Source organism: Cebus imitator, unplaced genomic scaffold (genome assembly GCF_001604975.1).
Source record: "Cebus imitator isolate Cc_AM_T3 unplaced genomic scaffold, Cebus_imitator-1.0 Scaffold131, whole genome shotgun sequence".
Taxonomy (NCBI): domain Eukaryota; kingdom Metazoa; phylum Chordata; class Mammalia; order Primates; family Cebidae; genus Cebus; species Cebus imitator.
Window position 1 is genome coordinate 1,769,668 of NW_016107446.1, and position 15,363 is coordinate 1,785,030.

The 15,363-nt window shown below is 45.3% G+C and overlaps 1 protein-coding gene across 4 annotated transcripts in view; it reads right to left on the reverse strand.

Moving 5' to 3' along the window:
- The window catches only part of UXS1 (UDP-glucuronate decarboxylase 1), a 91,866-nt gene extending 76,722 nt beyond the window's left edge, over positions 1-15,144 (reverse strand). For 2 of the 4 annotated variants that reach the window (XM_017541106.2, XM_017541110.2), the window contains exon 1: positions 14,932-15,117. In XM_017541106.2, coding sequence (XP_017396595.1) covers positions 14,932-15,025 — 94 coding nt within the window. In that variant the 5' untranslated portion in view covers positions 15,026-15,117. Of the gene's footprint in view, positions 1-14,931 lie in introns of all 4 variants that reach the window. The other 2 variants (XM_017541107.2, XM_037742967.1) reach the window with 2 other exon arrangements.
- Positions 15,145-15,363: the final 219 nt, after the last annotated feature.

Sequence of the window (15,363 nt, forward strand, 5' to 3'; positions counted from 1 at the left end):
CGGCCCTTCAGTGTACGCCATCCCCACGTGGCACTTCTCCCTCCTTTAGATGGTTTGTCCAAAAAGTCTTTGTCCTTCTCCTGCTCAAGATTTCCAAGTTCTCCCGAACAATCTGATCACCTGCTTCCAACTATCAGTCTTGAGCGTACACCCCACATATATGTATATGTACCACTGTATTATGTTCATTATAACAACAGAAATAAACAGTGTAAAAGGATGAGGCAAAAAGTGTGTGTATCTATATGTAAATGTATGTGTGTGCATATACATACAAGTGTGTGCACGTGTGTAGATATATACAAGTTATGTGTACGTATATATACAAGTGTGTGTATGAGTGTAAATATATACAAGTGTGTGTATGTGTGCATATATACAAGTATGTGTACATGTATGTGTATATATGTATGTATGTATATATGTGTATGTGTGCATGTATGTGTATGTGTGCATGTAAATGTGCGTACATGTGTGTATATATAGCAGTTCCACAACCTCTTTCACAATACCCCATGTGGAGTAGGGCTCACGGAGCACACCCTACCCGACCCTAGTGGATTCCTGGCGCTGCCCCTCACTCCCAGCCCCCTTGCCCCCCCAGCCCTATGTCCACTCCTCCATCACCTGCTGCAAGCTGGGCAGTGTAATTCTGACCACACCCAGTGCTCCCCAGATTTCCTGAACCGTAGAATGCCTTCCAGCTTCTTCCATCACATTCGTACTTCCTTACTAGGAAATAATCAGCACCTGATAATTAATGGGTCTTTTCTCTAAAGAACAGCAGGGTGGTGCCGATTAAGCTCGCTCAGCGCCAGGTCCCTGTGGGCTGGACTGGGCACAGCTTGGGAGCAGGGCTTCATGTTACCTTTGCTCTATGCACCAAAGCCTGGCATGTTCACTGGCATCTGGCTCTCTCCTCCACCTGAGGGTGCCCAGTCTCCCCCTGTGGCTCCGTGATGCATCAGGCACAGGTGGGGCACCCTCTCCAAGCCCAGGCCAATCCCAGGGCTCCCTGCCCATGTTCCTGGACAGGATGCCCAAGGGACCCTTTGTGATGAGGCTTCCACAGTCTCCCCCACCCCACTCCTAAACCCCCACTCTTGCTCAGACTTCAAACCCTGGCCCTTCCCTGAGCCTCTGCACAAAGGCCCTGCCCTGCACTTCTCCTGGTCTGTGGCTCTGTCATCTTTCCTGACCCTATGTGGCCTCACTCCGTCTCAGATGCCCGCCCAGACCCTTTCTTTGTACCACTGCAGAGTCTTCTGCCTGCTCCTGTCTCCCACTTCACAATGAGGACAAGGTTTCTGTATGATTCATTCTCTACATTACTCTGCAAGTTCAACATTACAGATTACAAGATTACAATGAGAACTTTAACATGACTGACCTTCAAATCCCAAGACAGGCTTGAAGGTAAAGCTTTAAAGTTCTAAATATTGCATTCTATCCTTAAGGGGTTTCACTCTTATTCAAGAAGGCTGTAAGAACAACTGTTTGAAGGAATAGGATTTACCACTAGAAGCCCCCACTCATGCAAAGCCGCCTTTTTGCTTAAATGAGAACACACTACAGTATATAAATCTACCAATGAGTTCTGTGCAACCACGGATTCATGAGATAGATCTCTGCACTGAAAGAGTTCCTCCATATCTAAAGTAAAAAAGCAAAGCACACACACACAAAAATCAACACATAAAACCATTTACATTTTAAAAGCACCTAAGATATTCTACAAACATACGACGCAAAGGAAACAAGCAGTAATCCACAGGAAGGTGAACAGGATCAGCTGGAAGGGAGCAATGCTTTCCATAGGCTTCCAGGCTGTTAAAATTATGAATTAAAACTAAGCCCCAGAAAGGCATGTAAAATATCAATGACCTTTGCATCTCACTATCCAAATTATAAACCACCTTAAACACCAAGTACCTTCCCAGGTTCTCCAACTTAGCACTTGGCCACAACAATACGACAGAGAGAAAGCTAGCTGCAATAACTACTTCAGAAACAATTACGTGACTAATTCTTAGGGCTGGAAATAAGATACACTGTCTGCAAATCTCCACCTGGGAAAATCAGGTACTTGGAAACATGTTGCACTCACACACATCACTCAAGGCTCTAGTCTAGTGTCACTGTTTAACAAGTGCACATTCAAACATCTCTTCATCTGAAATACCAGAGGATAGCATCAAATTTGGGGAACAGAATAGGGAGGAAGAAATCGGAAGAAAAATTCCAGACCACTTCTGATCTCCAGAAAGCAAAAATGGACTTTGATCCTGTAAATTACTACAGACAAATATCAAATGACAAAGTGGGCTCTCCTTCCTCTTCTTCTCCCAACTTCGAAAAATACCAACGAGGCCTGGTGTGGCACAGTAGAAAATGTTGCCTTGCCATTTCTTTTGCCCTTTTCTACTTAAAGAGATGTAGGCTCCACCTAAGGAACTGTGACAATATTTTATCTCAAATAATAACAACAGAAAATGAAACATACTTCCCTAAGGTTATAAAATGAATAAATCTCCTTAGCTTTCTGATGGAAAGAACAGAGTCATTAAAGAAAAAGAGGGCAACCAATAAGGGGAATCCCTCCTAGCTCATGGGGGCTCTCACAAGGTGGACTGCGGAGAGGTCACTAGAGTTTCATCCTTCCCACGCCCGTCACCAGTGAGGCTAAATAGCATCAGCGCCCTTCTCCTTACAGGCACATGCAGCAGCAGCAGCCCTGTACTCTTCCTCCCCTCTGCCAATCACATCCCTGGCTCCTGGCAGGGCTCTGGAACCTCACTGCCGAGTGCCGACACCTCTCTGAAAACTGCTGACAGGCCCCAGCTCCCGGCACACGCTTCCTCCTTCTCAGCAGGCTCCAGTGAGCACCACCGATTAGGTTTGAGAATAACCATTCATAATCTATTTCTAGAATGCCTAAGGCAAAGAAAGCTGGGGCAGTTGGGGTGCGGTGGCTCACACCTGTAATCCCAGCACTCTGCGAGGTCAAGGCGGGACGAGTGCCTGAGCTCGGGAGTTCAAGACTTCCCTAGGCAACATGGTGAAACCCTGCCTCTACTAAAATACAAAAAACTAGCTGGGAGTGGTGGAATGCACCTGTAGTCCCAGCTACTTGGGAGACTGAGGCACCAGAACCACTTGAGTCCAGGAGGCGGAGGCTGCAGTGAGCCGATATGGTACCACTGCACTCCAGCTTGGGCAACAGAGTGAGATTCTGTCTCAAAAAAAAAAAAAAAAGCCATACTAGTTAGGAAGAAAAAGTAAATTCGGACTTCTCACAACTTCTAGGAGGAAGTACTATGATCTAAGCAACCCTGGAGTGCTGAAGATCTGACATAACATATAAAGCTCTATTATTTCTTTCAGAAAGTAGGGTACTTCCTAAAAGTTAAGAACAAGATGGGAAAAATGTATACAACTTAAGGATTAATGCAAAAGGCAAAGGAGAAAATTTTTTTTAAAGACAGATAATGACTTCAGGGCTCATTTTATTGCTTACTGTTAAAAACTTTTGTTAGTAATGTATTTGATACTTGATCTTGATGTAGAATGAATGCTAAAGAGAAATTGATGGAAATACACTTCACAAAAGAAATTACAAAACTTTTCTGAGGGCCAAAAGAAAGGTCTGTCTAAATAGGGGTGTCCAATCTTTTGGCTTCCTTGGGCCACAGTGGAAAAATAATTGTCTTGGGCCACAAGTAACATTCACAAGAGCCAATGAGCAAAAAAAGCAAAAACAAAAACAAAAACAAAAGCAACCTCATAATGTTTTAAGAAGGTTTATGAATTTGTCTTCGGCTGCATTCAAAGCCGTCCTGGGTTGCATGCAGCCCTCGGGGTGCACTGAACAAGCTTGGTAAAGAAAAGCTAGGTGCTATTTCTGGATGGGAAGGCAATTTAATATGCAGATATGAGGATTGGGATTTTTCTCTTCTTTGCACTTTATTCTCTCAGTTTTCTACATTGACCACCTTATTTTCTTATTTCTCCTGTATTTTATAATTTTCAAATGGGAGTTTAAAAAATCTTAATAATGGTTTTAACTGAGACTTTTCATTTTGTATTCGAAAGGGGCAGAGAGGGAAAGAAAGTGAGGGAGGAATCTAGGAGGACCACCTGCAAACCATAGGACTCACAGGCATGACCCTCACTCATTCTCTGTGCCTCAGTCTCCCCATCTATGAAATGGAGAGAATATCTCCGCTCTTCACACCTCACTGCAGGATAGTCGGATGCCACTTCTCTTCCCTAAAGTAAGGGCTGTATTTCAGCATCTGCACTGGTGGGTAGGGTGTGAAGGGAGGCAAGGTGAAGCCTAAGGAAGGCAGAGAGCGCCTTCCTCAGGAGAGTGGAGTCCTCTCATTGTATTAAGAACCTAGCATAGAAATTTTATCTTTTAAATAATTAGGATACATTGGGGTAAGGGAGCGGGAAATCAGAATTAAATTCTACAGAACAGCAAAAAAAGAAAAAAAGAAAAAGATCTTGATTTGGCAATATACAAGTTTTGCTGAGAAGCCCTGTTTATGAGGACACATTATTCACAACTAATGGCCATTTCCACAAGAGCCATCACTAGCCCCAGCCCCCTTGATGGGTGTCAGAATAACTTGGTTATTTCTCTTGGTTACAATCGAGCCATCCTATACCACCAATGTTCTGTTGCTGAAAAACCCCAGCTGCCTGCTGGCATTTTAGAAAAAAAAAAAAGGCAAGGTCACCCACAGTATATATGTTCAACCAGATTCTAACTTAGAACCAGCATGCTTTGCTTTCAATTTCTAAAAATACTATAAAAATATTCAAAGATACTAAGAATAACATTCCAAGATCTCACCACCCTAACAAAATTGTTTTCCTTTTCTAGCACATCCAGACTCCTTCAGAAAAAGACTGCTTTGAAGTTCAAATGTTTTCTGCTGTTGCTTTACTTCACTTATTTATTTTGGTTACAGCAACTCTAAAAAGCTTAACCAAAAAGAAACTGATGGATTATCTCCAAATTCACTCTTTGCTCTTCTAAATGCAGGGTGATGAGGAAACCCTAGGGCCCCTCGAGGAAAAGTTCCCACTTGCTGGCCGTCACTGCCCTTCCTGCCTGGAAAGAGTCTCTCCTTGTTACAGGTTACTTTACAACACCCACACCTTTATTTCCCTTGGGGCTCATCATGTGAAGCTATCATCTCTTTAGAGAAATCCCTTCTATTCCTCACAGTATTTAAAACAAATTAGTTTTACCTGCAAGGTAAAAGAAAACAGAGTATTTTCATTTTACAAGTGGAAAAAAAAAAGAAACAGAAGGTTAGATAGCTTTCCCCAAGCAATAGGGTGAGCTGAATCAGGGTGAGACCACTTTATTCAGAAAAGGGATGATCTGGCCAGGCACAGTGGCTCATGCCTGTAATCCCAGCACTTTGGGAGGCCCAGGTGTGTGGATCACCGGTGGTCAGGAGTTCGAGACCAGTCTGGCCAACATGATGAAACTCTATCTCTACTAAAAATACAAAAATTCGCCAGGCATGGTGGAACACATTTGTAATCCCAGCTACTTGGGAGGCTGGGGCAGGAGAATCGCTTGAACCCAGAGACAGAAGTTGCAGTGAGCCAAAATCACACCATTGCACTCCAGCCTGGGCAACAAAGCGAGACTCCATCTCAGAAAAAATAAATAAATAAAAAGGAAAAGAAATAGGCTGACCCTGAATCACTCGTCTCCACATTTACCCTTCAGGTAATTCCAGTACCCATCACATTTGTAAGAAAAAAAGCAAGACAAGAAATTTGCAGTAGGTATTAATGTGGGTTGCATATACATGGAGAATCTGGTAACTGGCCTCACCTATTCAACATCTATTTGTGAAAGCTCTCCAAACTTCACATCAGATACGTTCTTGAATTCTCATCTGTCTTAGTCTGTGTTCAGGCTGCTATCACAAATATACTACACACGGGGTGGCTGATAAACAGGAATTTGTTTCTCACAGTTCTAAAGGCTGGTAAGTCCGAGATCAAGGCATTGCCGGTGAGGGCTTACTTCCTGGTTCACAGACGGTTATCTTCTTGCTGTATACTCACATGGTGGAAGGGAGGAATGAACTCCCTTGGAACTCTTTTATAAAGACACTAATCCCATACATGAGGGCTCTGCCCCCTGACCTAATCACCTCCCAAGTACCCCACCTCTTAATGCCATCACTTCAGGAATTAGGTTCCAACATATGAATTCCAGGGGACACAAACATTCAGATCACAGCACTGGCCTGTACATAAGTACCATACCTATCACATACCAGGACTAGAATCCAGCCACATACCTACAAAAGGTAGGCAGCACAGGAGAGATGCATATCACAAAGTACATTTCAGACCACAGCGCCAACCCCAAAATGCAAAACTGATTACACTTTGCCCTGCAATATCTAAACACTTCAGGCATGTTCATCAAAATCTCTCTCATGCTGCACAAATTCTTGTGGAAGGCTTACTCATCTCATTAAATCAAGTTTATGTCAGGTCAGACTTCCACATTCTGCCTTTATAAGCCACAAAGACTCCTGCTCCTGGCACTGTGCCACTCCGGCCTCTGCTCATTCCCTTACTTTCACCTTCAACTCTACTGCCCAAACTGTATCCCTCTGCTAAATGCCAACTCAATGCCCTCGGTCTTAAGGACATCCTGTTCTCTTCAAGTCCCAGGTCTCATTTCTCTCATGGTACTCAGCACTTTACCTTTACCACTTTACCTTGTCCATTTTCTTAGAAACTATGGTGGAAAATGGGAAAACTGTTGAAAATAAAGATGCCCAAGTCCTAAACCCTGTTTCTACCCACAGAACACTTCTGATGCCACATGTGTGTGCTTTTCCCATATTACCAACCAATTCTCCCAGTCTCTAGACACCAAGCAGGTGGCCAATGATTCCACTCAATTCTGGCTCCTTGGAGAGATGGCTGATTCCAAGTTTGGGGCAAGGGAAGAACAGGATGAGCCTGAAACAGCCTGACATCAAAGAAGTGCTCAAAGACTAAAAGAAGCTATGGGTCCACAGTGACAAAAAAAAAAAGAAAAAAAAAAAGATCACTATAAGTTTAATGGTGTCCCCCAAAATATGTCCACATCCCAATTCTTAGATTTTGCGCTTGTTATCTTACTTGGGAAAAAGGTCTTTGCAGATGTAATTAAAGATCTCAAGACAAGATTATCCAGTTGGGCTCTACATCTAGTGACAAATGTTCTTATAAGAAACACCCAGAAGAGATTGACCAGGCAGAAGAGGAGGAGGTCATAGAACCACAAAGGCTGGAACAGTGCAGGCAAAAGACAAAAAACCCTGGAGCCACAAAGAGGCCTTCTGAGGCAGCTCAGCCATGCCAGCACCTTGATTTCAGACTTCTGGCCATCAGACTGAAAAGTAAAAAAACTTCTCTTGTTTCAAAGCCACCTAATTTGAGGTAATTTGTTATAGCAGCCACAGGAAACTAATAGAGTAAGAGAAGAAAGAGGGAGGAAAAGTTCTTTTCAAAACACCACCAGTTAATAAATATTAAAAGATTTACAAAATTAGAAAATCACTAATTGCAATCCCCAACATAAAAACTGGTCCAGGCAAGGATTGCCAATGGACAAGAAATGCACTGGCTAGAATTAGCACAGGCTCTAAGAATCACTCCACAGATTGCATACTGCAAAAATGTACCTTTAAAATGAAGAAACATAGAGGCCATTCCTTCCCGGGGTCAAGTGGGACCAGCCCAGACACTACATGTTCCTAAACTGTTATAAAAATGTTTAACTGGACTTGATTATAAGGAAACAATCAGGTAAACCCAGAATGTAGGACATTTACAGGACAACTTGGGCTGTTCTATGTAAACATACATACATACATACACATATACATATATGTGTATACATGTATACGCATAAATATATATACACACGCACACACACACACATATATAAGTTAATGTCATGATAAACAATCAAACAAACAAAAAAAAAAATCAGGCTATCATGGCTCCAGAAATTTAGAGACATAAAACCAAATGCAACGTGTAAATCTTAACTGGATCCTAGATTTTAAACTAAACCAAAAAAGTGTTTTTAATTAGCTGGGCATGGTGGTGCATACCTGTAGTCCCAGCTACTCAGGAGTCTGAGGATTTCAAGACTTGAGCCCAGGATTTCAAGGCTGCAGTGAGCTAAGATTGTGCCACTGCCTTCTAGCCTGGGCAACAGATTGAAACCTCATGTCAAAAAAAAAGACGCAAAAAAAAAAAAAAAAAAATCTCAGAAAGGCTATGAAAGTCATTTATGGTAGAATGGGGGAAAATTTAAATACAGACTACATCTTAGACGATACTATTTTCTTCTTTATGGCATTCAAATGGTAATGAGATTACATAGATTAATACCTTTATTCTACGGAGATATATGCAAAGTACTTGAAAATGAAGTACTGTTATGTCTGCACCTTTCAAATATTTCAACAAAAAATGTGTATATAAAATACATACAAAAAGAGTGAGACAAAGACAAATGTGGAAAAAATGTAGACAACTGGTGAATCTGGGCAGAGAGTATTTGGGTGTTCGTTAAATTATTCTTTTAGTAGAAAAGATAGAAAATCTGCATAGATATTTTGAAAATGTTGAAAATTCACAATTTCCAGGGTGTGCCTTCAACCCCCAGGCTCCTATAGGCCTAGGAGGATCCTAGGAACTTGCATTTGACAAGCCCAAGTTAATCTCACACTCAGGCCAGTCTGCGAATGCCACCGGTACTAGCTTGTTTGCTTTTAGCTGTCTGCTTTCCCCCAGGGCCCTCTGGCGTCACAGTGATATCTAACTTGCTGCACATCCTCCAAGGCGGAGGCCAACAATTGGATTCCAAATGAATTTATGAGGGCAATTCCCAATCATGCAGGAGCTGATTACATTAAGGACAAAACTGTACTATAATCAAAGGCCAAACCTCAGAGAAGTCTGAAGTCTCTTACCATAAACACAAAGCTAAGGCATAAAACACTCTTTTATATGGTTTTCAGACTTTATCTCTTTTAAGTAACACTGACAGGAAAGAAAGGTACCACAACTAAAATGTCACTACAACAAAATCCTTGATACACCAAAATTACATAAATGTTACTAGATGTCACAACTTGAATTTCCTTTTTTTTTTGAAAGGGAGTTTCACTTTTGTTGCCCAGGCTGAAGCACAATGGCACGATCTTGGCTCACTGCAACTTCCGCCTTTGTATTTCTAGTAGAGATGGGGTTTCACCATGTTGACCAGGCTGGTCTCGAACTCCTGACCTCAGGAGATCCACCAGCCTTGGCCTCCCAAAATGCTGGGATTACAGGCGTGAGCCACCACACCCAGCCTTAACTCTGATTTTCAAAGTCGAAAGGTGAAATGATAATGGTTCCTAAACCCCATTAAAATATCAGAAAATGTCTTTTGTCTTTGACTTATTTTCTTTTCTTGAATACGGGCAATCTATTTTCCTCCCTGCCTATCCCTCCATGTCCCTCCTCCCTGATTTCTTTTTTGTTCTTGGTGTATAAGAAATCAATCCATGTGGAAAGGGAGAAGGGGAAGGAAGAACAGGCACCAAAATGCTGCCGGATGGGGGAAAAAAGATGGGTAAACGTGGGGGCATGGAGAAGGCACAGACATGGTGGGCAGTGGAACAGCCCACTTATACCTAGACAGGGTCAAGAACTGGCCAGGCCTGGTAAATCTGCAATGGGTGGGGAGGCAGCAGAAACAGGACGTCTGATTTTCAAAGATGTCTAAGAAACAGGACAACTGCCAGCTTCTGTCCTGCCCTGCCAGAAGACAGGTGGCTCCATTCTTGGCAAAGGGTGGAATCGGGGTTTCTGATAGGGGAGCCCACATCCCGCAGGACAATCAGGTTACTGATTAGGCTGCAGCTCTGCACCTCCCCATCACTGGGCTCCAGGATGCAGGCAGCCAAGACTTCCCTTCTAGCAGGGACCAGGGAGAGTCTTGTGACAGAGCCCAGGAGGACTGACCTGCAGCACTGAGGTCAGAAGGCCCCAACAAGGAAAGGTTCAGCTCACAGCGGGCACTGTCCATCCCCACTGAGTCCCCCACTCTTAAACATGGGCAAGCCATCTGAGGAGAGCTTCACACAGAAATGGGAAGACAGCCTAGAGGTAAGAGATCCTTCAGTGAGGAGAAAAGAAACAAAATTTGTTAAAATCAAGAGAATGTACCATGAAATGAAGGCCACGTTTCAGTTTTTAATAAAAGTTCACAGAACAAAAAAGAATTCTTGTACATGAAAAAGTATGGCAAAAATAAAGTGTGAAAAAAATCACTAGAAGAGTATAAATATGAAAATAAGGAGGTTTCCCAAAAGCAAAACAACTTTAAAATGGCAGAAAACAGGAAATAAGAGGATTGGTCCAGATAATCCTATTATCAGAATAGCAGTAGTTCCAGAAAGAGATAAAATAGAAAAATGTGAGGGGAGAAAATCACCAAAGAACAATTCAAGAAAATTCCCAGAGCTGAAGAATAAGTGTTTCTGGATTGCCAGGGCACAAAAATGCCCAATATGCTGGATAAAATACACCAAGGCCCAGCACTGTGGATCTCAGAACACCATGGAATTTGGATGTATCAGTCAGGGCAGGCGCTGTTAAACTGCAGCAATGAGTAGCGCAAAAGCCCTCAGAGGCTTAAAACAATGAAGATTTATTCTTTAAGTTTATTTTAATCAAACAGGGTCATGGAGTGGGTGGAAAGAGGCTCTGCAAGCTGAGCATCATCATCGTCAAGCTGAATTCAGAACCAAACTAGAGGAAAGGAAACTCTGGCGGCAACTTACACTAGCAGGTAAGTGCAGGCCCAGAAGTGGATGCAGCTCCTGTTCAGCTCCCGGGCAGGCCACTGGCACAACAACCGTGTCAGGCCATCAAGCTCAGGGAGTGAGGAAGAGAGGGCAGGGAGTCCTACGAAGAGCCTGGGGATCAGAGGGGTTGGACATGTGTGGTGAACACTGACTCTACAATCTTCAGAAAGAGAAGGACTTGAAACTCTTCAAAAATACTGGAAGCCAAAAAGGATTGGATCAATGATTCAAAAATTCTCAAGGAACTTTTTCTCTATAATTCTACATTATCAATTTATCGGACATGAAGGTAGAAAATATACTTAAGGGTAAAGTCTCAAAATTCACCTCCTATCACATCCAAACCAGGGAGTGAAACAGGAGGGAATCAAGAAGAGGAAGTCAGGAAACAGGAGGCCTGCAGTGGACAGGTCCAGGGTGATGTGTGTGCAGGTGGTGAGGCTGGCACCTGGTCGCCAGGTACACGCACCAGTTGCAGTAGAAGGCTCTGGGGCCCTTCTTCAGGAAAGGGTGCTGACAGAGGGCTATCCTGATGCTCGTGAACATGGTGGGGGAAGACGTGACAACTGGCGAAAAGTCTGGAGTTAGATCAGTCATACTACGTAGAAAGCAAGCAAATTGAAACACCAGCCAATTATTCGCTGGAGAAAACAAAAAGTAACATACAACATGACTCACTAGGAACAGTATTTACACAGTCATGCTTGTAAACAATGCATGTCGGTCTCCGTGAGATTATACCACATCTACATAGGAGGGTGGAGAGCCTGTATGGGGGCAAAGAGAACAAAAAGTCATCTCCCAAAGAACAAAGTCACTAGGTAATATCTACAATTGAAAAATCAGTCCAGTGATTCAAAGACACAAAAATAAAATACCAAAATAATCAGCTAGAAGAAGTGAAGTGCCTGCTTCTGGGGAGAGGGAAATGGTGGCATGGGATACTGTTTGGCCCTGCAGAGGCTATTTAACTTTTAAAACTATATGCATGTTAAAAAATAATAATACGTTAAAGGTATTTCAGGCTAAGTCTGCCCAGGAGCTACCTAGTAGGCTGGCCTGATTTTTGATTCAGTACAAAGCGTAGTCACAGCTCTTTCAATGAGCCATTAGCACTGCTATAAGTGCTACAGGAGCTGAAACACATAACACAATCCCTGTCCTCAGAATCAGGATTTCATTGAGGAAAAAAAACCAACATATGAATGGAAACGAACTCAAGTACGATGCATGGAAAAGAACTCAAGCACAATGCAAGGTGGCAGATGGTCAACCCCAAGACATGGAGAAGAGTTATGTGGTAGTAAGAAAAAGACTCAGGGCCAGAGTAGGTAACAAAGACTGGGAAGATGAAAGGGGTAGAAGGAGAAAGGCTAACAGAACTTGAGTTCTGTTTCTGGAACAGGGAGTGCATTTCTGCAACTGAGACTGGCTAACACTGAGGTGTGTATAATTGGGAAGTATGGACAATTTTTTCAAACAGTGGTGAGATTTTACTTGTGACAGGGAAGGCAAGATTATTAATCAGGAAAAGCAGAGATTAGAAAACACAGGCATCACTGCTGAGGGACTACATTTTCAGCATCCTTGAGTGTTATCAATCACAAGTATCAGTCACAAGCCCTGTAACATTTTTCCCTGCAGAGTGGCTCAGACTTAGCATATCTGCTCCTTGTTCACACTGCCTCCACGCTGTCTTAAACCCCTCGTAGCTAAAATCATCCACGTCATGGGCTGCACCCCAGGTCTGCCTCCCTGCTCTGGCCCATCTATCTGGGCAGCCTCATGGTTGTACTTTTATTTTCACACTCCAACGACACCATCCTTCTATGCCTTCCTAGAATACTCCCTGCTCTTGGCTGCCGCAGGACCTCTGCACTCATTGCTCCTCCTAGAACACCCTCCCTCCTGTGACTTCCCTGTTAACTCCTACATAAGCCTTCGATTCTCAGCTCACTTTTTGATTCCTCAAGAAAACAAACGTCCCTGATTGCTCTCACTCAGGAGTTCCTGCCACAGTTCCCAAGCATTCCTTTCCCTCAGACCCGTTTGTAATTTAACCTGTATTTGGGTGTTTACCCAATTCATGCCCACCTCACCATCTTGGCCAGTGGTTCTCAAAGTGGGGTCATGCTACAGCAACAGCATACAGAAGAACCTATTAGCAATGCAGATTCTCAGGCCACATTCCAGACCGACTGAATAAAAAACTTGAGGTGGGAGACAAGCAGTCTGTGCTTTTAAAACCCCCCTTAAGTCATTCCGATGCATGCTTAAGTGTGAGAACCAATGTGCTAGACTATGTGGTCCATGGTCTGTATTATCACAGCACAGAACAGGTGTTTTTGTACCCCATGGTGTCCCCTGGTGCCATGTTCAGCAACAACAGTAAGGACTCGGCAAGATTTCCTTGTCAAATGAATGACTGCTTAAAAAAATCTTTGCATGGCTCCATAAATCCCCTACTTTATTCATTGTAAACCCTTACGTCTAACTTTAGAATGCCCCAAAATAAACACTGAAACTGCTGACCAAAGACCTGGGTCAGCACCCATCCTAGCTCCTGCACCCAGGTCTTTCAGGGTTCAAATTTTGGCCCTCCATCTCTTACTATCTGTGTGATCATCCATAAACTTCCTAATCTCTCTTGGCCTTAACTTCCTCACCTCTAAAATAGTAATCATTATAGCATCCATATCCCAGAGCTGCGGAATGATTGAGACAATGGCACTAAGAATCATGACTGCGCATACACAGTTAAGCACTCAACAAATGTAGGTAGTATTATTGCCATAATAATAGTTATTCAACTTTAAATGCTCTTTCTTCTTGGGTCTCAGCTTTCTTACTCAAGATTGACCACACACACTTCAGACTAGTTCTTCCTCCCTTGCAAAAGTACTCACATCTAACACCCATCCCGGGCCTGAAGCCTCTGCTAGCAACCGGGAGTCCTAATGGGGCTTTCTGACTCCACCTCCTGAACAGCTGGGCTGCAGCAGACAGGCTGGATCTACTCTTACTTGCTTTCCTAGAGTTCAACTGAAGTCATTGCAGCCAAGTGAAGTCCCCACTTACCTTGGGAATCAGATCTTGGTAACTCGACAGGTTACAGGTGGATTTCAGTGTGTGTGTCTGGGTGGTTAGCACTCAAACGCGGCTCACATTGGGAGCTATTTCTAGTCCAATTTTGGTACTTGGTAACGTATTAATAGCAGCAATTAAAACATATTCCCAACGAACAGATCTTAAAAACGACGGTTTCTGACTTCCCGAATATGCAGAGGGTCCACCACCTGCCTGCGAAGTGACCCTCCTGCCCTGTCTCCAGGCAGCACGCTGCGAGTGATGACAGAAACGAGACCCACACACAGAGAAGCCGCGGGCACGCCCCTCCCGGCCACCGAGCTGCCTGCCTGCTGGGCCCCGCCGCCCAGCCCCGGGGATAACACCTGGAATGGGGGTGCCCCTGCGCCCCGACACCTGGACACAGCCACGGGCCGGGGGGGCACCCACACTTGGCTCCCCAAGAGTTAAACGCTGAGTAATTTTCCCGAGGAGCAAACAGTCGGAGCGGGGGCTCTGCCAACCGCCACAGTATTTTTATCCGACTTAACCAACACCGCGGCGCGACCGCGGGTGCCCCCAAAGGTGTCCCCGAGCGGCACGCTCCGGTGTCGGCGACAGGGACCCTCGCCGGCTCTCAGAGCAACGTGGACGACCGTGCCGCCGCCGAGTCCCTCGCGCCCGAGCAGGAGGCAGGGACCGGGGGCCGCCCGAGGACCGCTAGGGGCCCCTGAGCTCGAGGTCCGAGCCCAGGCCTACGCGGTCGGGGTGTGCGCCCAAGTTGGCCCACCGATTTGCTGCAAAGGTGGAAAGGGGTGAGAGCAGAAAGCGCCTGTCCCACCGGGGCAGGGAGCAACGCGGGCTGCAGGGCCGCCCCAGGGCCCCGCACCGCCGCCACCCGGCCCACCGAGGCGCCAGGGAATGAATGGAGCTCCCCAGCCGGCCGCGGGCGCGCACTCACAGGCGACATAGGCAAGCAAGGCGATGCCCAGCAGCAGCTTCATCCTCCTGCGGTTGACGGCAGACACGAGGCGCACTAGCGCCTTGCTCACCATCCCAGGGAGCCGCGCCGGTCCAGGGCCCTGCCGCGCGGGGGCCCGCCTGCTGCACAATGCGCCGCAGCGGCGGCGGCGGCGCCCCGGAGAGCCCCGCCCCCTGCCGCCGCGCGACCCCGCCTCCGCGCGCCGGGCTTCCTGCCGGTGGGATCACCGCGCACGCGCACCTCCACCCCCTCCTCCGGCTCCGCCCCCGCCCAGCCGGCCTCTCTTCCCGCAGGCGCAGTTGCAGCCTTCTCGCCTGGGTTTTCGAAGAATGTGGCCTGCCGGTCTGGTGGGCGGGCGCGGTGCGGCGCATGCGCGTTCCAGTATGTTTTCCCCGGACGAGGGCGCGCCGG